The sequence below is a fragment of the Galeopterus variegatus genome, unplaced genomic scaffold (assembly GCF_000696425.1).
Source record: "Galeopterus variegatus unplaced genomic scaffold, G_variegatus-3.0.2 Scaffold1107, whole genome shotgun sequence".
Lineage (NCBI taxonomy): Eukaryota > Metazoa > Chordata > Mammalia > Dermoptera > Cynocephalidae > Galeopterus > Galeopterus variegatus.
Genome location: NW_007727218.1, coordinates 29,223 through 54,846, shown reverse-complemented (window position 1 = coordinate 54,846; position 25,624 = coordinate 29,223). Strand labels below are relative to the sequence as shown.

The 25,624-nt window shown below is 45.3% G+C and overlaps 1 protein-coding gene across 1 annotated transcript; it reads right to left on the bottom strand.

Moving 5' to 3' along the window:
- Positions 1 to 311: 311 nt before the first annotated feature.
- Positions 312 to 23,527, bottom strand: OPCML (opioid binding protein/cell adhesion molecule-like). The gene is made up of 4 exons (XM_008574792.1): positions 23,306 to 23,527; positions 22,418 to 22,538; positions 21,240 to 21,391; positions 312 to 5,623 (listed from the first exon to the last, which is right to left on the bottom strand). Exons 1-4 carry the CDS (start codon positions 23,502 to 23,504, stop codon positions 5,523 to 5,525), a joined length of 573 nt encoding a protein of 190 aa, XP_008573014.1. The 5' UTR covers positions 23,505 to 23,527; the 3' UTR covers positions 312 to 5,522.
- Between the last annotated feature and the right edge of the window lie 2,097 nt (positions 23,528 to 25,624).

The window sequence follows — 25,624 nt, the reverse complement described above, 5'->3', positions numbered from 1 at the left end:
TTTTAGCCTAGGTCAATAAATGGACTTGAGGCCTAGGACTTTGAGGCTGCAGCTGATTTGTAAATAGCATGTACATCTGTATATTTGATATACAGATGTAACATGGAAAGTGCTTAGACTGCCTTTTATCCTGTGTGTGTGTGTGTGTGTGTGTGTGTGTGTGTGTGTGAGTCTGTGAGAGAGAGCGAATCCTTTTTCTGATTGCATCTACTCTGCAAAGCCTGAAACACACGTATGGGAGAAGCATAGCCTGTTTTGCTTCTCCCCACTCCAGTTATCAGTGAGATGTCCTAATAAACAGCCCCCGAAAGTTACAAACTTCTTTAAACTTTATTGATACACTGCACAATCACAACCATCTCGTATTCATCCTGAATTAGAAAAGGTTACAACTACAATGTAACATGCACAAAATTCAGGTAGTATATTCACCCTTAATACAATTATTGACAGAAATCAGTCTTCATTGATTTTTTTGAAGGAAAAAATAAGAAATTAAAACAAAACGAAACAAAAATCTCTAGAGGCCGACAAAGTTATACTCTTGTATCATGTGATAACTTTTTAAAGCATTTGAACATAGATTTTTCTTAAGGATAATTGTGAAAATGGGCACACCCATTGTCTGACACAGCGATAATGGCACCATTGATAAGTCATAATTCTTTTTTTAAATCTAGAGGACTCTGAACTTGACAGATACATCTCGTACACCCACACATTCCTCACAACTGCACTTTACATGTCACAAGAATTTCTGAATGACTAAAAATGCTCCCTTTACTAACACAAGGGCAGTTATTATTACACATCATTGTTATTACTGATATCCTTAGAAATCTGCCCAATAACGTAGAAGGTAGCCCCACGAGGCTAGTATAGGGTTCACAATCTTTCTTTCTCCACTCAATGGTGTGGAACATCCGTGTGCCTTAAAAGGGCACCCCTGAAAGAAACAAGAAGGAATTCTTTCAAAATGCTGGAAATTAAGCTTAGCTGACTACTTTCAGGATGAAGACAATTGCATCTAATTAAGTCCACTTCACATTCCTTTGGGCTCTCAGCATCCCGCACCTGAAGGCTAAATTGCACTGGCTCAGCTGTATCTTTTTGCCACATCTTTTAGCTGCAAATCTATTTCTTCCTCCTTTCATTTGCTTCTCTTCTCCAAAGTAAGAAATGAGGGAAATGAGACTGGCATTTTTATTTGTTTTCTTTTAGTAATCATTGGAAGTTCTCATCATATGGTATCTTTTTGAAAACATTGCCTTCCTACGTACACACCTGTGAAGTTTTACTGCAACTGCTCGAACTTGTCTGTCTGAAAAGAAAAAGGCAGGGAAGCTTTGGATAATAGAAAAGGAGGCAGTTGATGTGAGAGTTTCCAGGAATGGACTTGTGCAAAGTGAAAGCAAAAGATTCTTGTTGTTGGAGAAAAAGGAAAAAAAAAATGCATTTTGCCAAATAAGAAAAATTTTATGCTGCTTCCCTTAATTCCACAGGGACTTTTTTTTTTCTTCTTTTTTGACTGGTTCTAGGTATTACAAAGGCAGTTTTTCTCTGGTGACTACTCATGATCAAATTGGGGAAAGACGCCACTGCCACCAGATCACACCTCTTCTTAAGCCATTCCTTCCCTCCCACAGTGGGGCTGGTGACCACAATATACAACCATAGAAGCATAGGCATCCCCATTGGCACTGGAAACATCCACCAAAACTTGAGTGTTCAATTTACAGCCACCCCTGGTGTGTGACCGGGTTAAGCTCTCTTTGAGATCAACTGCCCGCTTTGGGGTTCTCTGCTCTTTTGATGTAAAAGTTCTTTCAACATAAGTGGAACTTGCCAACTCCTTGTCATTGAGGGCGAGTCCACTGCTTTAATTCAGAAAAAAACCCTTAAACTAAGCCTCAGGTGTGGAGATTCTAGAGTCCCAGAGCACACTTCCCACTCATGTTCTGAGAACTAACTGTCCAGCCCATAACAAGAGGCGTAGACTTCAGAGGACAGAGGCCCAGTCTCTTTTTGACACAAAGCCTTCTCTCTCCTTCTGCTCAGTTGAGCACACTTGCAGCAGAAAAACCACGCCCAGTGTTCTCGGCGTAAAGTATGTGCATGTGTCGACAACCACTGCCCTATCTCCCCCCTCCCCCAATTAAAACAAGGATGAGAAAAACTAAACACACTTGCTTAGATTTGCAGATGACTGTATCAGGCACTTGACATGAAACTACTGAAAGATGCGCTCGGCCGGAGCCTTCACACCGACACTGTCATTGGCATTACTTTAATGGAAGTACATACTAACTTCGAAACCCTTCCCTTTCCCAAAACACAGTAACTGCTGCTGAATTCCTCTCACCTGATCTCCTGATAATCCTTATTTGGTTTCCTTTCCACGTGGAAAACCCACGAAGAGCGACACGTTGTTCAGAGGTGTGTTTTCCTCCCTTGCCCCCACCCCACCCCCACCCCTAGCACCCTGAACAAATCTATCCAGCAGGCTTTGTCCAATTACTCTGTGTGTGTAAAGTCAGAAAAGTGTGTGTAAGTGTGGATACTCTCTTTAGGAGGCATTTGCTGTTCTCTAGGCTTCAAAATGTTGAGTAACAGCTATGGCCACATGGAGCCATCCACCAAAGTAACTCGAACAACACAGAAGCTGGAATACGTCTGCTGTTAAGAGAAGCCACTTTCACTCCCAGTGCCCTAGTTGCCTTGGGTTTCATTTGCTTTGTCTTCTTTAACCCAGACAGATGAGGATCGACTGCAGCACTTCTTTCCCTCTGCAGCGTGGGTGAAATAGGGAACCAACAGAAGTATCTAGTATTCAGTGGAAGGTGGCAGAGCAGAGTTCCAGAGTGACTCTGAGACCAACCTCATTGGATTTGAAAGGTTCTGATCATCCTTGGCAAAGAGGATGAACTCTTTCATTTAGAACCAGTTTTGGAGTAAGGAATAGGCATAGCTTGTCCGTTTCAAGCACTGTGTTCTCCAAGACCATCCATTTCCCACAAGTCCACATTTATTGTTCTCCAGAGTAACAAATATCATCAGTACGACACTCAAATGACACATACAATTTTCATACAATGTTTGACACCAACCTGGCTCCAGGTGCTGAATGTGGTGACAGGTCTGAAACGTTAATGCCCGACCTTTAGTTCTGAATTTGTGCCTGTTCATGATTGTGCCTGGAACTTGGAATTCATATATTGCTTCTGGCACATCACTCGTGTTCTCAGAATCTGGCTCCTGGCAGCTCACTAGGAAATGCAGATGTCTGTTTACAGCCGGCAAATGCAATATTAATTTCACTTGCACCAGCTCTACCTCTTACAACTGTGCCCAGCTTTTGTCTGTCAGTGCCAAGACAGCCTATGTTTGTATGTGTCATGTGTATTTCCCCACTGTGGATATCATGTTCATGTACCATAATGGACAGACACAGAGAGGGCACTTATACTGGAGGAAGGAGATCAATTAGGAATTAAGGAAATGGAACTCTGTGAAGTTTTTTCTTTTTAGACTGAGGACCTGAAGAGGTCTTCCAACTGAGGCAGGGCAGGTCTCTGAGAGCGTCATGTTGATGCCTCTTTCCTGTCCTCCCAGCAGGTCCGTCCCTGCAGCAAAGCCCGGTGTGGTTTTCAATGCTGCTCTTCTGAATCACAGGCACCCTTGCAGGATGAGTTCTTTTTGTCCCAAGAGACAATGCAGAAAGGTTGGGTCAACTCTTGTTTGTACGCTGGATCTGTTTTGAACACGGGCTCTGGGGACAGTCTTCCCCAAAGCCACTGGAGAAGCAGCCTGCATGAGAGGAAACTGTATCACTTGCACGTCCCGCTTCTGTTTGTGGTGTTGTGTTAATCAAGTGCTTGGAAATTAAGTCAGTTGTTCAAGTGCCCTCAGCTCAGAAGAGCTTCCTGAACCAAATACCAGAGTCGTCAATATACCCACCATGTAATTGGCCTCCATCAGCTTTTTACTGGATAGTTTTCAAACAGATTAAACCAGAACTGGAGCAGAGAGGAGAAGCTAGCTGGAGTCACCACACTCGGATGGGTGGGCTGCTCTCTTCACGTCGCAGAGACAGGTGTGTGTTTCTCTCTTACATTCCTGCTGTTAAGGAAAAGCCAGCCATGAAGTAGGTCCCACAGGCTCCCGACATGCACTTTGTTGAAAGACTGAGAGAAGCAAGGTTGGTGCCTTAGTCCTTCAAGCGTGAAAGAAAAACCACAGTGCTGATCAAGGCTTTACCGTGACTTATCTGCTTCCCAAGAAAATGTCTTAGGAACCAGTCTCTTCTGGGAATAGTGCGTAACTAATCATTAATTTGCTACTTTGGTCCATCTGTTAACGGCATCTACTTTAGGTGGATGGGTTACCACATTCCAAAGAGTCCATGACATAGGGTATTGCTTTTCTATGCTGTTAGCCTGTGAGATCATTGGCTTTCATGTGGGAAGCTGACAGGTAATTTTGAAGATGCCAGAGTCTGCTGATGGTACACGTGAATACAGTGGGACAGACACAACATGATTAGAGGTTAACGTGGTGATGAATTGATAGTGAGTAGTGGGGAGAGAAACAGAAAGAAGTATTAGACAATTACATTAATCGATTGATAAAGCGAGTATACAGATTGCTAGAGAGGAAGACAGGTGGGTAGATAACTGGATGGAGCGAGAAATCAGACAGCTGAGTAGATGGATAACTCTGATTACTCTGATGGAGAGCTGATCATTTATCTGTCAATTACTTTTTGAGTTGAACAGCATCAATTTTTAAAGTTGAACAGCACTACCCTCAAAATGTGCCCCCCTCTTCTGGTCACCTGACTTCTAAAGGTTTAGTTTAGGGTTGCTGGCATAGCCTCATGCCTCTCGTCCCTGCACCTGGTGGAAGAAATGGACAGGGCAGAGTGACTAGGGAAGATGGCAAGATGGGTACAGTGAGGTAACTTCCCAGAAAGAAGAGATGTGAACCCTCTGGAAGGAGATAGTAATCAACATGGAGGGAGGTATATGTACATTATAATCAGGAAAATGATCCAGAGCTTGAAAGACACAGATAATAGGACACTTGTATGTAAGTCTTGCTGTGTACTATATCATGAGTCGACTTGTATCTTCAGGGTGTTTATCATGAGGCACATTTTTTGCCCAAAAGAAACTTATGTTTGGATGTGTGTTGGGGAGGGTCAGGGATGTTGGTGGTAATGATGATGGGGGAGAAGTAGAGGAAAGGGACGAGCCAAGGTAGCAGGAGCGGATTCCATTTTTGGACACACCAATGAGTGATTATCGTACATGGGGTAGAACCCTGCCCACCCCTCCCCCGAGCCCCACTCATTCAAACTGGCAAAATAAAAGCAAATAAACCAAAGGAAACCCCAAAAAACAAAATACCAAGAAGAATAGAAACAAACAAAAAGAAGCCCAAACTGGTTTGCCCTCCGCAGTGTAGCTTAAAGTCTGTGATATGGAGAAGCAGGCGTTGCTCAGAGGACCTGTGGTTTCTTATCAAAACTTGATGAAGAAGTGAGCAAAGAGGGTGCCTGATAGCCAGAGACAAGCCAGTGCTCTAGAGGCCGAGTTTACACCATCAATGACTGCTCCAGGCCCTGTGTAGGGGAAAGAGAGACAGACCCATTAGCAGGTACCCAAAGGACACCTTCCTTATTCCCTGACAAGCAAATGCACAGACATGCTTCTCTGAACATTCCCCCACTTCCCCTCCCCCATCGACCCTTCCAAGTCTGGACAAATGAAAAATGCCCACTGGGAACATATATAGCAACTCAAAGGGCAAGTCATCGGGATGCCTTGACCACTACAGCCTGCTCTGAAAGGCTGGGTTTAAAAAATAAATGGGGGAGCTGAGGACAGTCATTTAAGCCTGAGAGCCCGAAGGTTGAGGCAACAGACAGTGCTCAGTAGTGAGGCAGGACCTGATAGCCACTTCGCAAGCAGTGCCTCTAACTGTGCTGTATGCGTGGAGGCAGCATCCAGTACAGGCAGGGGTAAGTGGGAAAATATAGGCATGGGGGGAGGAGAGGATCCAGAAGGGGTCAGGAGCAGCAGGGGGAGAAGTGGGGAGAGATGGAGACGGTTTGTGGGCAACAGAAGTGCAGGTGTTGATGTGGCTGACTTTTCATTCTCAGTATGTGCAGTTTAGACATTGTGAAGGCTCCTCCTGCAGCAGCTGAGGAAGGATGAATAATTATCCTAGAGTTTTAAAGACTGTGATTGGACTTGTCCCAGTAGTCGGCAGTGCCTCTCCTAAGGCAACGGAGAAGAAAGAAACAAGGTGCCACCTGAGGACTCCCCTGCAAGAGCTCTCCCTTTACCTCCTTCTTGCTTCTTCCCTCCCTCTGGCCCTTTCCCCCATCCCTCGTTCATCGTCTGCCTTTCACCGGGAAACAAGCCACAGCATCGCGAGTGCTGCTTTCCTCTCATCTGCTGTGCCTCAAGAACACAAACCATGCAAAATGGGATTGTTCTAGCCTGTTCCAAGGGCCCGGGGCAGATGTACAAGTGTCCAACCCTGCCTCTGTGCTCCCCCGTCACCTTTATTTGCAAGCACTTAGGGTTGTTAAGACCAGTAGCTCGCAAGCAGAGCATATCCCAGGGAAAGCAAAACTGAGTGTTGCCAAAGGATTAAAAGCCATCGAGAGGCATTCCTGTATGACCAGGGACAAAGGGAAGGAGATGCAGACAAGATGGCATGCCTCTCCAAGCCAGGACTTCACAGCCTCTTTGAGAAGCAAATTGGCCCACTGGAAATAAGCATTCCTCCTTCAAAAAGCTAAGGTGCTGTGCAGGGTCTCCTTAGACAGGATCCAAGCCATTTGGCTTACCTTCTAACCTGGTGGCATGGATCCATGCTTGGCTAGAGAGGCACTGACTGAACCTTTTGCTTAGGGGGATCAGGTCTCTCACATCAGGAATAAACATACAATGGTTCCTACCCCAGGGATTTCTACACGGATCAGGAATAAACATACAATGGTTCCTACCCCAGGGATTTCTACACGGTACCGCTCTTTCGCTGACTTAATGTACACACTGCCCTGATGATCTAAAAAGATGTGTTCACTTGATAGCTTGAAGGTTGGCTCATATTTATCCACATTTTTGTTACTGAGTAATTATAAAACAATGGCAGGATCCAGGTTCTAGCACAGGGCTGTGCTCCACAGGGAGGATCCATAAATATTTATAAAAAAGTAGCCTAATTCTGGGGCCTCCAGCAGTCCTGACACACATCCTAAAAATCCTACTGGGTTATACCATGTGCTGAGTTGGAAAATGCTCTAGTTGAAGCTAAAGGTAATTCTCCAAACTGTCTTCTGCAAAAATTGAATGACTTAAAATTTTAAATAAGTTTAATAAGAAATAAGCAATGAGCAATGCAGATTTATAAGGCCCACATGTTTCTTTAAAAGTATGTATATGTATGTGTGTATATGTTTATTTTTTTCTTTAAAAGTATATCATATACTTTTTAAAAACATCTTTTATATATTTGACATATATGTAAGACTAGTTATATATATATATGTATGTAATGTGTGTGTATACATATATATGTTTTTGTCTATTCTATCATGTTGATATTGACTTAAGAAACAACTGAAGCCCTAATATACTCCACTGTAGAGAGAGCGAGAGAGAGAGAGGGCTTTAGTATAGAAATCACCTTATTCCAAGTCCTACCAGTGGATGTAAGCATTTCTGTGGATGTCACACTATCAGTACCAGTTGGTTATAGCTAAAGCAAAGAGGAGAAGGGAACATAAGGAAAGCAAAGCATGAAAGAGTGAGGTACGGAGAGAAAAGGGGGAGGAATGCTAAAGAGAAATGAGTGTTTCTGGTGGTGTGCAGCAGTTGTCATAAGATGCTCGGTGCTTATTGGGCAGAGGGTTTGCAGCTACATTTGGCTTCTGTTGCATGTTCCAAGGAGTGGAAACCGTGAGGGCGACTTAGTAGAAACACAGGCTTCTCAACTTACTTGGGATGATGAGGATGACACACATCAATGTTGTGCTTTGTGGCAAACATGATTCTAAATAGTAAATATATTAACTCATGTAATCATCACAGCAACCCTACAAACTATGTGCTGTGTCATTCCCACTTTATAAGCAGGGAAACTAGGAGTAGAGCAACTAAACACCTTGCCTACGGTCACACACTTTGTATACCAGGAGCTGGATTATAACCAAATCGCTGTCCCCAGAGTTTGTGCCTTTGATTCTTACAACTTGACTTCCTCTCTATGGAAAATGATCATTTGTGCATGTTTTCCAGGGACTGCAGCATCATGGATGAGAGGAACAATAGACTGGGAACTCAGTTTTCCTATGTGACTCTGCTGCTCCCTAGCTGAGTGTCATCCCTGTCTGGACCTTGGTTCTCTCATGTGCAAATTGAGAGGAGGCGAGATTGGATAACTGACCTCCAAGGCCCTTCTGTTAGCATTCTGAGTTATCACATGAATGGAAACTCCACATCTGGTGTTAGATGGGACAGCTGGTGAGCAGCCAGACAGCTTTCTCCAAGATGGTTTCTACAAAACCATCACCACTCTGGCTTTTTGCACCTTGCATCCCATTTCCTCCTGAGACTGCAAAAGGGCACCAAACATTCCTAGACCCTGAAGTTTCCCTTTTTGGCCCCATTTTCCAAGTGGCTTCAGGGTGTATACTGTAGCAGGTATGATGAGCAATGTTTCATACCATCAGATGATATGGCAATTTACTGCCAAAGCACCTGTCATCAAATGGTCTATGAGAAATGAATGGGCTACTGCAGCCAGAGAATTAATCTCCTCCACTTTGATAGAGATTAAAACTAGCATTGCTTTCCTCATAGAGCCTGAGCACATTTGTGACTTGGCAGCTAAGCCAAATGCCGGTAGAGTGAGGGCTGTACTGGGGGGCTCTCAGGCTTTGTTTGGATCAGAAGAGAGTGGCTTACATCTATGTTCCACTCCCCAGGCTGGAGTGTGTGAGACAAAAGCCATCAGCAATGAACTGATTCTTTAATTGCATCTTTACAGTAACTGTCTGAATAAAAATGAGAAAAGGAAAGCATCTGGGTTGATCTCTCCCACAAGGCTTCTGTGTACTATGGTCACTCGCCTGGCTTGCCCAAATGCTTCTTTGTGCTTTAATGTAGAAGAGGGAATGCATCACTGCTATTTAACTAATTTGGTGAGGTCCCATGACCTCTCAGGGCTCCGATTTGGTCCCTTAGGCTGCCATGAGACTTTTGCAAATGTTAGCTCAATGAATCTGCATAGCCACCTTGTGTTACATGGAAGGAATGCCTCACTCTGAGCTCAGCTATGGTAGCACTGAAACTTGAACACATGTCTTCAGAGTCAGGTTTAGTATGTTTTTTTTTTTTCTACATTGGCCTCTAGGTAACAGCTGCATACCAGGTGATACCAGTTTTAATTTCAATAAACAGGGTCAGGAATTCAAATGGTGTGTGTTTAGTTGTGTATTTATTCATTTATTTTGATGGAAATAGGGAGAAAGGTAATTCTTATATACAACCTAGAATCTAAGACTTGTAAATGGGAGGCAGATTTTCAATAATATCTTCTGTTCTAGAAAACTGACCCTGAAATGCACCTGATAAAAGCCAAGAGTTTGAAGAAAAGATGGAACTGAAAGAAAGACAAAGACACAGGGTTCGTGGAAGGACAGGTGGGAGAAACGACCACTGGACACCTCAACAAAGCTTTTCCTTGCACTGCCCACCCCACTTGGCATTGCCGTCTTGTCCATGAGGCCCTAAACCTCTTTTGGGGTCAAGCCACAGACCACCGTGCAACTATTCCTGGCAACTCTGGTGTCAGGCAAATTTGGGTTTAAGTGCTGACTCTAGTTTGACAATCGTGATCTTCAACATGGTACTTTCAATCTTCTCATTGAAAATAGGGGTTACAGTACTGAGTGTACAGGATTAAGGGAACAGAATGGTTAATAGAGTGCCTGGCACATGGTCACTGCTGCTTTGGACTGGTGTTCCATGCCCCCCACTTGTACTTCTTAGTTGAGACTAATACTGGCTTATTTAGATCCTTTCCAAGTATGTTGAACCTGGGGTGAGGGTGTGGTGGGGAGTGAGTGAAGAGGTGAGATAGTTGAAAGGTCAGAGTGTTTTCCAGCTCTGAGGCCAGGTCCAAGGGCAGACGGTGCACTCTGCAAAGGAAATGGACCTAGAGCCCGCCTTGGGGAAGTCACAGCATTCATTCAACAAGTATCACTGGACGCCTGCCATGTGCCAGAATGAAAGATAGACACAGTCGATACCTTCAAAGAGCTTATATTCCAGCAGGACCTAGCACAGCCTCTGCCCTACTCTAAATAAATAAACAAACAGACAAATATTTTTTAAAACCTCACAGATTCTGGGAAGAAAGCCATTGGGAACAAATAACCTCAAATCCCTTTCATCTCAGGAACATCCTGCCTGTTGGCTGGTCTTCAGAGGACTGAAGTTAAGAGTCAGAGAGAACTGAATTTGGATTCTGCCTCTTCCATGCGCTAGCAGAAGACCTTGGACAGGAAAGTCAACTTCCCCAAAACAGCTTCTTTATGCACAAAATGGGGAAGGGGTGGGTTTATACACCCTCGCAGGGTTGCTCTGAGGATTGGTAAGATGGTGTATAAAATCATCAAATACACAGTAAAGGATGAATAAATATTAGGGGAATTAGAATGAGGATGACAATTGCTGATATTTAAAATAGCATCTGTGTGGGGATCCTGCTTTAAATAGAGATGCTTTGGAACGCTAGTTTCTCAAAGGTGATTCTCAAACACCAGCTGAGAGCAAACTTGGCCCTGGCTAGTCAGTGAGGCCTTAGGGAGCTGCTAATCGTAGATAAAAGCTTCCGAACGAAGGCCAGTTCTTCTGAGGAAGTGTATTTAGAAGGCTTATTCTTTTTCTGGGCAAATGCCCCATTTAAGAAATCTTTCTCTATTTATGGTTAACAATGACTCAATTCGATAGAATGACTGCTGCAAATACGAGGCTTAATTAAATATTTTTCAGGCATAAATTGAAAGTGAGAACATGTAATTATGCCCTTTCCCATTACTCCAATCTCTCCTCCTTCCCCCTTTCGATGCTCAAAATTAATGGCTCCCTTCATGCCTGAAGTTGAACATCTTTGAAAACGAAAGCTGAGATGAGGGTGCAAAGCCACGGAACAAACTGTGACCTACGACGACAACAACAACAGAATACCTTGGGGACAGATACGCAAACAAAAACGTTACTTTTCCAGACAGAGAACAGAGAGAGAGACAGAAATGGTCGAGAGATAAATTTCACAAATGGCAAAATGGCATCAAGGCCAAGTGGCGTGTGGCACGGTGGGTCAGAGGGGGTCCATGTGTCCAGACGTGGAGCTCAGCAGGGGTGAAACTCGTAACACACGAACGCACAGATAAAGTAAAGGCTACTTTGAGAGGCTATTTATTTTGGTAAATTTAATATACTCAACCTTTGATTTTTAAGAAACTTAAAATAATAGGGTTTAATATAAATGTAAGCCCTGCCTGCAGAATAGGAATTGGGCGCCTCAGGCCTAGCAGCCCTGGAACTGAGAGCCTGCTGCTGCATTTAGGGGATGGCTTGTCACCCTCCTGAATGGCAGGTTGACAGTCATAGAACCCAGACTCAGCACGAAGCTCCCAGAAAAATATATAAGCTTCCCAATGAGACCCTGCCTTTTAAGAGATTTTGAAACTTAAAAACACAGTGTACATGTACAGTGGAGACACTGGGAGGTGTTACTGTTTTCCTTCCTGCAGTTGTCATGAAAATATGGCACAGGTGTCCAGCAATCGCATGCTACATAGCTGTCATTCTACTAAAATGGCAGGTGGGAGGGTGATCCCATTTAAAAAAAGAAAGAAAAAACGCCCCGCAGGCAAGTTGAACTTGTTGATAGAACAGTGAGATCAATGAAACATTTGAAGTCTAAGAAGATACAGTTTTGTTCTGAAATTTGGATAGGTTTTATAAGTATCATTACGAACTGTGTGGCCTTCCTAATGAGGAACCAAAAGAATAATGATGTTCTTGGTGATTAAAAGAGGAGCAAGGAAATCTAATTAGAGGGTGTGTGTGTTACACGTGTTGGTGAAACATGAGCCTATTTTCAGCCGCGCCTGCTGATGAAGGTGCATCTCCTCCCTTCAAAGGGAACTTTCCCTCCATTGCCTTTAATTACAGAAGAAAACCTGGCTCTGCGGGGTTTTACAAGTAAGATTACCTGGGCTCTGCAGCGCCACCAAGACAGGTGGAGGAAGAGGCAAAAAGACAGCCATCTTTGTTTTGTTCTCTCTAACACCCCTGTTTTGGGCTCACCACAAAGACAAAGCCTAAGAAGTTAATATCTGAAGTTGATTCAAATCTGTCAGCTCATCACAAACCTGAAAGAGACCCGACTTTCGTCGGTGCTGGGCCGGGCCCTGCGTCCGCGCTGACTTGCACACCCTGCATGCTGGGTGATAAATTCTCCTGCGAGGCTAACAGCCAGATGTCAGTGATTCAGCTCGAGCAGGCGGGTGCGAGCGAACAAGGAACCTCGTCAGGAATGAAATGTGAAATGTCTGCATATTTTTTTTCTAATATGTTGACATTTTGCAAGTTGGAGAAAATACAAATGATTATGCTGCTGTCATCAGCCAAAAGCAATGGTATTTCTCTCTGACTCATTCCCTCCCACCTGGATTTTAGTTGTGGATGTGGAAAATGTAAAATCATATACGTTATCAGCAGGAAATAGACCAATATGTTCAGCTTTTGATGTCTCTGCAAGAAGAAATCATGTGACAAATGTCCTCCTAAATGGTGAATTGGAATATTTGATACAGCGGCCCTCACAAGGAAGACCCAAGCAGGGCAGGGAGGGGACCCTAAATTTCAAATTAGAATTGGGACATATGAGAGGCAAGAATGCAAGGGAAAATTGGGGAAATAGCTAACTGGCTCCCATGGGGAAGGGAACTGCAAGTCCTTTTGAGTATGTGTCTTTCCTTTGGTTAGTGAAGTTTCCAATTGTGTAGAGGCTGTGACTGATGCCCCCGTTGACTGGAAGCTATGTTTATTAATTCAACAGACATTTGCTGGGCCACACCATTGCAAGATACAGTGTTATGTTCTCTGAGTGCAGAAACAAATACGAGCAAAATACAAACCTAAGGGTAAGCCACCACAAGAGCCCAAAGGATGAAGGATTGGTTCTGCATTGGGGCTCACAAATGATCTACAGACAGAGCGTATCTGAGGAAGGCCTGGAAGGATAAGTACGATCTTATCATACAGAAAAGAAGGTGAAAGCCTGCATCCGCGACCCTCCAACCCACTGGGAGAGATGGTATACACATGGGTTAGACAGAAACCTGGGATTAAGGAATTAAGGGATTAAGAAACAGACTTCGGTACAAAACCTGGTGTTGCCGCTTCATTCTGTGGAGGAATTCCTACTGGGGGGAATTCAGTCACATTACTTAAGTTCTCTGAGCTCTAGGCTCTTCCTCTGTGAAACAGAAATAATAACAGCATCTATCTCAAAGTGTTCTTAGGTGTCTAAAGCCATGTGTGGCTGACCCTTAAAGCTGGTGGATTCTTCATTCCTCGAGCATGGCGCTTACATTCATTGCAATTGTCTATTTGCTTTGTTTGTGCAAGGTCAGAAGCTCCATTCCTCCTTGTACATCAGTCCTTAGTACAATTCCTGGCATGTATTAAGCGCTAAATAAATATTTGCTGACTAGATGGACGGGAACGCAAGCACCATGGTCAAAGACTGGGCTGTGTGAGGGAACAGGGACACAGAGGGATTACCTGGGGGATCCACAGAAGGGCAGAAACAGGGGCGGGGGAATTGAGGCTGTGAGGGTAGGCTGATCACACAGGGAGAGAACAGCCTTAACACCTGGAAGGTGTTCTGGCAGGCAGAAGTCTTCAGCAACTGCAATGACAAGGTCCATTCTGAATTTTGGAAAGTTCACTTGGCCTTGATGTGGCAGACAGATTGGAGGAGGGTTACCAAAGACAAGGGAACCAGTAAGAGAATGTCACAAATGTCCAGGTGGGATGCGTGCTGCAGTGTTAGTGAGCATGTGAATTGGGTAGAGTAAATGCGGGGACTACTTGCAGGTCTGGCTGGCTGACAGGTAAGGGCAGGGGAGAATGAAGTCGGCGATGACTGCAGCGATTCCAGTGAGTGCACAGGTAAAAGGTGAGGCAGACCTGAAAGGGGGATCCAGGACAGAAAGACGAAATTTGAGATACCCTTGGAACATTCAGGAAAGGAGAGTAGTTGATAGCTCAGAATTCTGGGGCGTCCTGAAGATACAGATTTGGTTGTTATCTGACTATTGCTCAGACACCATCAATCTTCAATGTGCATAGGATTCCCTCAGAGAGTTTGCTTTAAAAGCACATTTTCAAAACCTGCCCTAGAGATTTTGATTAAATGAGTCAGGGGCGAGGCTCACAAATCTGCATTTTGAAAGCACCCAGAGCAAGTGTAACACAGGCCAGGAAATGCAGCTCTGAACATGCCTGAAGACGTGGAACAGCCCCTCCCCTCCAGCTGCAGCCCCACCCCGGGCAGACTCACGGGGCAGGCAGTGGGGGAGCTAGAAGCAGGCTGAGATGGAAAGGTGGGAAGCGAGTCAACACCAGTTATGTCACAGAAGCCAGAAGAGGGGAGTTGGGGGCCAAGCAGGGTCTGGCACTGAGGAGGCTGAGCATTAGGGGAGACAGCTGGGGCAGACTGGGGGAAGTGGAGATGGCAGACGGGGTCTCCCTGTCAGAGGCTTGGAGGGGAAGGGGAGAGAAGAGGGCGTGGTTCGTGGAGGGCATGCTGAAGAGACCCTTGGATCTTTTGTGCCCACTCTACATGTGCCACCTGGCCACCTGGGGAAAGGTGTGTTGTCAGGTCACCTTAGTAGTGGACTGTCAGGGGAAATGGGGCAGAGGACCAGAGTACATGGGGATGCACTGGGGGGGGCACATGCCCTCAGGAGCAGCCCGCAAAGGGCGTGGAGAGGGCAGCCGGCCGGCGCAGACTCTGGCTGCAGAACTTCTGGTTTGGAAAGCCAGTCTAATATGTACACTTTTTCTAGAGAAACAGCCATTAGCAAAAGAAAACACAGATTGTCCTCATGGCTTCCAGGAGCTGCCGAGGTGGGCTGCAGTCTTGGCTGCAGCCAGGGCGTTGAGGCTTTGCCTGAGGAAAGACCCAGAGCCCAGATGCTGCCTTGACTGCAGTATTTTGCCATTTTCATGTGCAATGTCAAGATTCCTATGAGTTGTCCCCATGCCTGACACTTAACTCAATGCAACCAATTTGTGTCACTACAATTTCACAGATAAAATGTGAGAAATCTGTTTTTCTCTCTGTGGCACCCCCTCCTTTTGGGCTTTGTTTGAGCTCTCCGTCCCTCTCCCCTGCCAGTTACAGTAATCCAGGCGTTTATATGCCTCACTAAGCGCATCCGACTCTGCAGTGCTGGATGGAATCAAGTCAAGAATCTTCCCTCTTTGTACTCAAAGGACAGGGAAATGGAGCCTCTTGCTCAAGACTCAGACGAAGCAATGTGGGTTGGCTCCCAAGTTGAGAGAAAGTGAATGACTTCCACGGGGACAGAGCTGTGACCAGCAAGCTGAGCCTGATCACCTCCTACTGCATGCAGGCCTGGGAAGATGTCAAGGTGCCAGGGCTCCAGGTGGGCCTTCACATGGCTGCATCCACTAATGGAGCTGACAGATACTTACAGCAAGCAGCCTTTCAATAGCATGGGTGCTTGCTACCATTTCCACGGTATGGATGCTAGCTTTTGGAGACCTGTCCCCTAGCCTGTTTTCCCACCATTTCTCAAATTCGGAACAGAGAGTGAGGTAGCTGAAGTCACCAGGGTGTCCACCTTGCTCTGTTCTGACATTTTACAGACAACTGAGGAGCCGACAGCACCTTGGCTTGTCTGTGTCAGAGTTGGGACTGGAACCCTGTTGTCCTAAGCTGCTAGGTCTGGGCTCTTCTCTGCACCCCGCCACCTCTCCAGCACCCGCTGCTGCCTGGGTCTAGGGAAACTGGGTGGTCTAAAATGCTAGGGCTGGCCCGGTGGCGCACTGGATAGTGCGCCGCTTGGGAAGTGCGGTGGCGCTCCCGCACTTGTTCGGATCCCACATGCGGACCGGTTCCCGCTCGCTGGCTGAGCGAGGCACGGGAGCAACACCGAGGGTTGCGATCCCGTTGCCGGTCCCCGGTCTGGTACAGGGGCAACACTGAGGGTTGCGATCCGTTGCCGGACACGGAAAAAGACAAAAAGACAAAAAAAATAAAAATAAAAAATAAAATAAAATAAAATGCTGCATTGCCTTAGTGCTCTGCCTAAGCGACTGCCCTGTCTCTGTGGCTCTGTGAGGGAAGGCAACAGGTGGGTGAGGAAGAGGCACTTCATATCAATGCCAACCGCTGATTCATCTTTGATGATCATCTGCCTACCACGCTGTCTCTTACATGCTCCCGAATCATTTCCTCTTTCAACCCACGCACCAACCCACCGTCGTAGTCTTTGTCTTCTGTATTCTTTTGAAATTGCTTTTACTCCATTTTCCTTTGTCCTTTGCATATAGTTGTGGAAATATAGGAAAGGTGTGTGTGAGGAAAGCATGGTGTATGGGATCACAGGGGCAGTCAAAGGAATCTCTCAAAAAGCAGACTTACAGTCTGCGTCAACACACATGCATGCCCGGCAATGGGGTGTGTGTTTGGCAAGTATGATTATATGGGTTGTAAATGTAAAAATTGTCCTTTAAAAGAATGGGCTCAGAAGGAGATAGCTAGAGGAGAGGAGAATGCGGTGTGGGAGATGGGTCCGAGCAGACTAATTGGTGGCATGGGGTGCCATTGAGAAGATCATCCAGTGATACCCGTGATGGGCTGCTGAGTATTGTGAGTTGCATTGAAATAGAATCATGCACTGCACGATGACATCTTGGTCAACGATAGACCGCATACATGATGGTGGTCAGAACCACAGGCCATACCACACAGCCTAGGTGTGTAGTAGACTACACCATGTAGGTTCACCTAAGTATACTCTATGATGTTTGCACAATGACAAAATCACTTAATGACACATTTCTTGAAACATTTCCCTGTCATTAAGCAACATGTGACTATAGTAGTAAAACACTCAGACTCTGGAGTTGGGGTCCATAGGCTCAAATCCCAGCTTAAGCGCTTGTAAGCCAGTGTGATTTGAGTTATCTGTCTAACCTCTCAATTCCTCATGTGTAAAATCAGAATAAATATAGTACTTACTTCATAGAGTCATTGAGATAAAACAGATAAGACACTAAGTCTGGTGGCCCTACACATTAAAAATGGTTGGTGACAGTCAGCCACAACTATGGGGCGCTGAGGATTAGAAAGAGCACAGTGGCCGTGGAAAGGGTGGGTCGACTGGACACTACCACTCAAATCTTGCACTGAATCTACTGCCACTCGGTCATACTCTCAGAGAATTAGGCTTTGTGGAAACCACGGAGGACACTTCATTTAAAATGCTTTCACTGATGGAAAAACCCAAGCCCAATGAGATTGAAAAAAAGAAAAAAAGCCATTCAGCCAGATAGCAGCATAGCCTGGCCTCAGAGACCCTCTGAGGCACATACCCCTTCCTCCATTCTGCCACATTTCAGTTCCTGACTGCTGAATTTGGGGCTCCACCAGCACAACCGTTTGATCTCTGCATATATGCATGCATTCATTCTTTCAACAAAATCTCCCTGACCAGCTACGCGTGTAGACCTCTGTGGTAGGTCCTTCGTATCAATCCAGACACAGTCCCTATGTTCATGGAGTTTACAGGCTAAAGAGGAAGGGAGACTTTAATCAAACAAACTAAATAAATTAAACAAAAGCAAAGTTGCAACTAGAAGGTAAAGTCCATAGAAACAAGGAGTTTACCCATTGGTCACTGTTGTATCCATATCAATTCGAACAGTGCCTGGCCCGTATCATGTACTGAATGCCTGTTTGTTGAATGAATGCTAGTCGACAAACTGTGAGAGTGCAGCAGTCAGAAGCAAGGTGTGACAGGGTGTGTGATGGGGGAAGTGACCCACTCAGAAGTCAGGGAAGGCTTTCTTCAGGAAAGGATACTGCAAGGCGAATGGACTCTAAGGTGTAGTGAGCAAGGGTGAATGAAAGGGATTGGTGGGTGCTGTAGGAACAGAGCACAGGAGGGTTTGAGAGAAGGAAAGCAGAAGTCCAGTTGAGCAGTCATTCTGGCAGGCATATGCAGGGAAGTAGTGACAGGATGGGCTATGTCACAGAAGGTGCAGGCAGATCCCGGTAGGAATCATAGCACCTTGCATGAATACAACCCCTTTCAGTTAGCCACACCACTCTGATGCACATTATCTTACTGGCAATTCACAATGACTTGCATGTCGGCAGGCCAGGAAATACCATCCCAATTTTGGCTGAGTAAACTGAGGCCTGCAGTCTCTGTGTGTTGTCAAGGTCAGACATCTAAACATAGATAGCATTTATGGGACTCTTTATATATATATATGACTTTATTTAATCCTCTCGCCAGCCTTTCAAGGGGGGTATTAATATCCTCATAGCATAAATGAGGAAAGGAAGCCTCAGCAAGTGTAAGTCACTAAAGTGAGTCTAAACTTGGATGTGGATCTGTCTTTGCCGTGGATTGAGTTGTGTCCAAGTTTTTATGTTGAAGTCCTCACCCTCAGTGTGGCTATATTTGGAGAAGGGGGTTATAGGGAGACAATTAAGGTTAAATGAGGTCATAAAGGTGAGGCCCTGATCCTATGTGATTAGTGTCCTAATAAGAAGAGACACTAGAGAGCTCCCTCTTGTGCTCATGTGCGTGTTCTCTCTTTGTCTCTGTCTCTTTCTCTCCATGAGCACTCAGAGGAGAGGCCAAGTGAGGACACAGCAGCTGTCTACAGGCCAAGTAGTGGGCCCTCACCAGGACTTCATGAGCTGGAACCTGGACCTCAGACTGTGAGCCTCCGTAGCTGTGTTGTTCAAGGCATCCAGTCTACGGTATTTTGCTCTGGCAGCCTGAGCAGACTAAGGAGATCTTGGTATACATTGGCTGTTGTTATCTGCTATGACACACATTTTAGTTCGTGGCTGAGAGGAACAAGAATCCAGGTGATTCCATTGTCAGTACTAGGCCCTTCTATTGACCACATTCCCTGCCACCAGCAATCCTGCTAATGGGGTAATGGCAGGCCAGTGGCAGGGTGGCACCCAATTCCACCCTTTCCTCTCAGTTTTATTAAGATGGGATAGGCATTCATGATCATCCAGGTGTGGGCAGGACCACAAGTCTGTGAGTGCCCTGGATTGAGAGCTGTGGAAAGTGACAGTTGCAGAGCTGGCCCAGATCTTGAAGACTCGAATGTTATCACTTTCCATGCGGCTGAGATTGACATCTTAAAAAGTAGGGCTGTGAGGCCTCCACCTCTGCAAGCAGAGCTGAGCACCCACTGCTGCTTCATCTAACTGTGCGAGGGTGTGTGTGAGTGTGTGCCTGTGTCCTTCTTTCTCTATCCTCTGGTAAGTTCTCCAGTACCTGATGAAGGGGTCCAATTCTGGGTCTCATTTGCACCTATCCATTAGCTAGCATGCTTCAGCGTTGCCCAAACTCTTTGGTCCTCTCTTTCCTTCTCTGAAAAATGGGGTTAATAGCCTGTCTTGCACAGTGCTAACATGATGCCTTAGGAACTAGTAAATTTTGGTAAAGGTAGATATTACCATTATAAATAATAATCCTATTTTAAAATAAAGGTTTTAGAACTAAGTCATTAGCCTGCTTTGCCTTGGGCTAAAAAAATAAAACATTCATACTAGGGTGCCTTCTCCATGGAGACAGTCATCTAATATCCATTTGGTCTCTGGGAGGGGTTCCTCTTGGTGGTGCTGTGTGCAGAAAGAGCACAACAATCATCCTTTTCAAAGGTGACCAAGTAAAAGTTTACTGTTTTGGGGGCAAAAGCCCATTCCCCTGAAATCTATATTGATAAGTGTGTCTGTGAAAGCCATCATATTCTTCATGCTTGTCATCTAAACTGCAACCAACCCTCCTGAAGTCTATCCACTATGGAGAAATAAATCAGGGATGTGGAGCAGGCAAGCCCATCTTTGAAATAGGCTCAAGTTCAAAAGCATAAGCATTCAGGCAGGCAGAGGAAGGAAGGAACATGCTATACCCACCTGCCACTGCTGATGAGGGGCTTATTTCTAAGACACACACAGCACAATGCACACACAATGCAGAGAGAAAACAAAAGACATAGATCACACATTTCAGATGGTTGGTGGACAAATTTTAGTTCATGTCAATGCTGAAAGCTGGTTCAGGGTTGAGGTGCACATGGAAAAATGGATACCTCTCATCCTGCTCATCAGATGCTTCCCTCCAACCAAACCTCAGTGAATAAACAAATATGTACACACATAAAATATCACAACGAGCTGGCCTCGGCCCATGGTGTGGAATGTTGCACATGATATGGACTCAGCAGTGTGAGGAGATGGATTGAGGGAGTGATAAGGGCTTCTAGGGAGGCCAGTCATGGCTCCTGAGGCCTTTCTATCCACATGGAAGGGAAGGACCCTCAGAGAAGGGTCTGATGCTCCAGGTGTGGGTAGAGCAGTCATCTGATGAGGACTCAGACTTCTGCTCCATTCACCCCAGTGAATGAGAACATGACATGGCAATCAACATGAGAATCATGATGGCAACAGTTGGCTTGGCTTAACCTGTAAATTTAGACCCAGAATCACAGACTCCTATAACAGAAGGAATCTTTACATTTATCTAATCCATCCCCACAGCCCTTTAGGCAGTCCTGCAATTGAACTTTCCCATGTTTCTATTTTCTTTATGCAATCACCATTCAATTTGATTTGAAATTTGGTTTACTCCTTTTGAAAAGGCAAACCTTGCCTTTCAAGGACCAGGAGAATCAACCACCTTGTAAACATCACTGTCCCACATGCTGGGGGAGGAACAGGGAGCAGCATTTCCTACTAAGGGTGGTGGGCTGAGAAGTATGGACACAGGCCAAGCACATCATGCCCCCTCCCTCCTGAGTTGCTCAGGCTCCCCCCATGGCCGAGCTCACTGCATCCAGGCTTCCTGCACTCACCATACAATGTGATGCTGGCGTTGGTGTTCCCAAGCTTGTTTGTGGCCACGCAAGTGTAGTTCCCATAATCTTTTTCAGAGACATTGAAGAAAGTCAGAGTGGATATGCGGCCTTTGCTCTCAATCCTCACTCCGTCCAGGCCGGTGGCTAACCTGCAATGAGACAAGTTACTGCTGCTCTGGTTCTGCAAACAGACTGGAACACAAGGCAGAGGCACTGTCGGAACCCGAAGATAACCATAGATTCATCCTATGAGGAGGCCCTTGTCCTCACAAAAATCCTTTTCTCTAAGTAATCCAGTCCCTCCAACTCAAATCCTAAGTACCATGGCCTCTATCACTCGGAAAAGGGAATGGATGATTGCTATGGTTTGAATGTCTCTCCCAGAGTTCACGTGTAGAAAACTTAATCACCAGTGCAACAGTATTGAGAGGTGGGACCTTTAAGAGGTGATTAGGAATAAATTAATGTCATGTTGCAGGAGTGGCTTGCTGATAAAAGGATGAGTCTGCCCCCCACTCTCTGCCTCCTGCATGTGCTCTCTTGCCCGTCCACCTTCTGTCGTGGGATGACACAGCAAGAAGGCCCTTGCCAGATGCTGGCACCTAGATTTTGGACTTCCCAGCCTCCAGAGCCATGAGTTATAAATCTCTGTTCTTTATAAACTACTCAGTTTCAGGTATTCTGTTATAGCAGCACAGAATAAACTAAGGCAATGGTCATGCTCAATAGACTAAATGTACTGGCTTCTAGTCATCAAGGACTACCATCTCTGCAACTAATCCCAGATGCTGAAACAAAGTCAGTGCGTTCGGTCCACTTCTCAGTTTCCTCCAGTTTCTTTTCTTTCTTTTTTTTTTTAGTGGTCTTAATATTTGATTGTTCAATTTTAGTAGAGTGTGGACTTCAGCCACTTTTTCTCCACGGATCTGCACGTTTCTCTTTGCATTTTCAGTTGTATTCTGACCTCCAGTTTCCTGAAGTCTGAGAGTCTAGAGTCATGTTTGTTTTCTGTTCAACTTGATGACCTATCAAAATAAATAGAAATCATGTGAATCCTTAACTGTATAGCAAAGAGGAGTTATGTCTTATCTTCCCCTTACTTTATCATCCTCCTTCCACGTGGAATCAACCCATCACCGCACTTCAGTGCTGCCCTCCCTCCACTTCCACGGTACCTGGTGTCCTCCTTGAACCACTGGAATTCAGCCGTGGGGACTGCTGAGGCTTCACAGCTCAGGATGCCCTTCTGACCAACTGACGCACCCGTGTTCTTGGCTTTTGAGATATAGGGAGGGTCTGTGGATGGAAAAAAAAAAAAAAACAACACATAGGGTCTCTCCATGAAAGAGGTGAAAGACACATCTAGCTGCTTTCTATGTGAATGGATTTCTTGTGACACCTCTCTCTCCCAGTGAAATAACCATTTATTTTGGGAAAATAACTTGTTGGTTGAGGATATTAGCATCTCCTTCGGGCCTTCAAACCGATTCTAAGTTAACAGTTCTCCCATTTGCTGAAAGCTTTGACAGTCACAGGAAGACCCAGGGACAAATGGCCACGGAGGCAATGATGGGGCAAAAGCAAGCTGAAGAAGTGTTTTCCTGATGGCAGACACACGGCTCTCTCCGGAGATAGCATCTTACTTTAGTATTAGAAGTCCAGAGAATCACGGAAGAAAGAATGTGCTTGTTATTCACAGTCTACCTTCTTCCCAAATAATTTTAAAGTAAATTATTTATGCAATTTCCATCCGAATTGTTGGCCTTTAGATGAATGTTATATGAAATGCACTTATTACATTGAGGCAAACATTCTGCAGGGCTCTGCAACTGCTGTAAAGTATGACATGCTCCAGCCGCCCACTCATCTGTGGACATAACATGCCCACATAGTGCATTTAACCCTCTGCAACTTGATGTTTGATAAAATCTACTTACTTTGTAGTGAGTTCTGCACATTTCAAGAAAAAAAAAAAAAGAAGAAGGTAGACTGCCCTTACCAGCTTGTCCCCTTAATCCTTATGCCACCTTCCCCTGGAGCTCCCTGACTGCAGATCAACTCACAGTTTACAGTGATCTTTACTTTCCGCACATCGGGGGCAGCGACATCGTTCAAGGCACTGCATTCATACTCCCCAGATTGGTCACGTTTGATGTCAGAGATTTCCAGGTATTCATCCTCACTCACAAAGCCCTGGCCTTCTGGGAAGGAAGAAACAGACAAGCAACAAATCATGAAACTATGAACCAGGGACAGCACCATCTCCACAGCTAGAGGATTCTGGAGAAGAATAGGAGAAGATGTAAAATGGGTTTGGACACCAAGTCAAAGATATAGGGCACCATGTTGACCAAAAGGTACAGCAACCGAGGATGGAAATTCTGTGCTTGTGTCTTGGATCAGTGTAGTTTTGGTCACTTTAACATTTTTAGAGCATTTGAGAAGAAAGGGATATCATAATTTATCTACGATTATTAAAAGGATTAACTAAGAGAGTACATGATAAATACCCCAGCAAATTACTAAATTTCGATATTTTAAAGAGAATTGTCATGATCTATAATATAATAAAAATGTGGAATAACTTTAGGAAATCTTAGTACAGACAATAATTTAACTCATTTCTATGCAGAAATACCTTTATATGTGGAATACAAAATACTACCTACTTGTAGAGAAAATAAGTGAACATTTTACATTTTAATACAAATAAGTGCAAAATACTTGCTTCAGTTTCAACCCGTGGTGAAGATAAGAGTGGAGAATGAATGAACGAGGAGGCACCTTGTGACTGCTCTGTAGAAGGTGCTCAATAAACATTTGCCAGCATAAAATAAACATGACAGCCTCCAATGATGAATCTGTGGTTACCAAAACAGCCTCATGGATTTAACACCTGTGTGAACACTCTGGGAAATTCACTCTCAGGTGAAACTTGCAATTCATGACACAAAATACCCTGGAGCTGCAAAATTTGCATTGCTTTAATCCCCCATTGCATGCTCTTGCAACAATCTGACCCCTCTACCTTACCTTTTATCCCACTCCCTGTGGTTCAGTGGGAAGAGACAGACCCTCCCCCTTCAAATGCAAATATTCAGAGTTCTGTCAAAACACCAGGCTCCCATGAAAACTCAGCTGATGCGAAGGACAAAGAGAAGGCACAGCTGCTGTCACTGCTCCCAGGCCTGCTGCCTATTTCCTTTCGTGCTCCAGCATTAGGGCCAGATTAGTTTCCAGGACAATACAAACGCATTGCAACTTTCCCCACAACCCTGTAGAAGCATATTCTGATCCAGCTGGGTGCGTGTTCAACCAAGTCTGGCCCCCTCGGTGTGGAGCAGGAAGGTGGAGTGTCTGCGGTGGGTGAGCTTGTGGGTAGGGGTTGGGACCCCGATTCTGCTCCCAGTCTAAGCTTTGGGAAGCTTCCAACACCCACTCTGCCCAGTCCCGCAGACCATTTGCTTTTGGCTCTCACTGCTTTCCCTGCCTCCATCCCCCATCCCAGGTCATGTCCACTCAGGATATGCAGTCAGTGTCTGGATGCTGGTTACTGAGGACAGCCCTAGAAGATGTGGAGCCTCAGGCAAATATTTTTCCAGGGGCCTCTATCTATATGAACTATTTGAGTCATTTCAAATCAGCACCACTCTGGTAGCCCAATCTCCAGCAATTTCCATGGAAGAAATATTCTATTGGCCAGCAGGAGTTACCCATTTGCCAGACCACCCTCCAGGATTCTGGGACTGGTTGCTGGACCCCAGGACAAGCCCACAGGTGTGAGGTTCAGAGTTGCTGGGGAACCTGGCTGAACCCATGAGAGGCATGGAAGAGCCTCCTGCAGGGATGAAATGGGGCCTGGGACAATGGCTTCCACACTCCCATCCTAGAACCTAAGCCCCTTGCCTGAATGCTATTGCTGGCCTCGCTAGTCCCAGGCACCAGAGGGGAACTTAGAAAATTTTTAGAAAGACACTCCAGAGTATAAGGCCTCATGGGGCCTGGGACAGGGCCCCATTTGCTGAGTTCCTCAGGGCCACACTGCTGGTCAAACCCTCCTACTGCAACAGATATTTAATTATCCAAGCGAGTTTATACCCTAACTCCTCATGGTCCATTAGAGAAATGCAAACACCTTCTCATCCTTTCCCCCTTATTTCTCTTAGACTTACAGAATCTTGGAGTTGAAGGGGATTCTGAAATTACAGTTGACCCTTGAAAGACAACACAGGAGATAGAGGTGCTGACTACCCCCCTGTTCCACACACATTCAAATATCCACGTATAACTTTTGACTACCCCAGAACTTAACTACTTAACTACTACTTAAGTATGTTGTGAGTTTTCACCTCCTTTCCGCCCTCAACCCCCCCCCCCCCCCC

Bases quoted from the DNA above. Each gene is read 5' to 3' on its own strand.
- OPCML (XM_008574792.1), bottom strand. From the start codon at position 23,504: ATGGTGCTGTCCCTGGTTCATAGTTTCATGATTTGTTGCTTGTCTGTT. The intron at 22,539-23,305 runs GTGAGTTGATCT...TTCCATCCACAG, and splicing joins AGTAAAGATCACTGTAAACT to ACCCTCCCTATATCTCAAAA. The intron at 5,624-21,239 runs GTGAGTGCAGGA...TCCCCTACACAG, and splicing joins CGCCAGCATCACATTGTATG to GGCCTGGAGCAGTCATTGAT.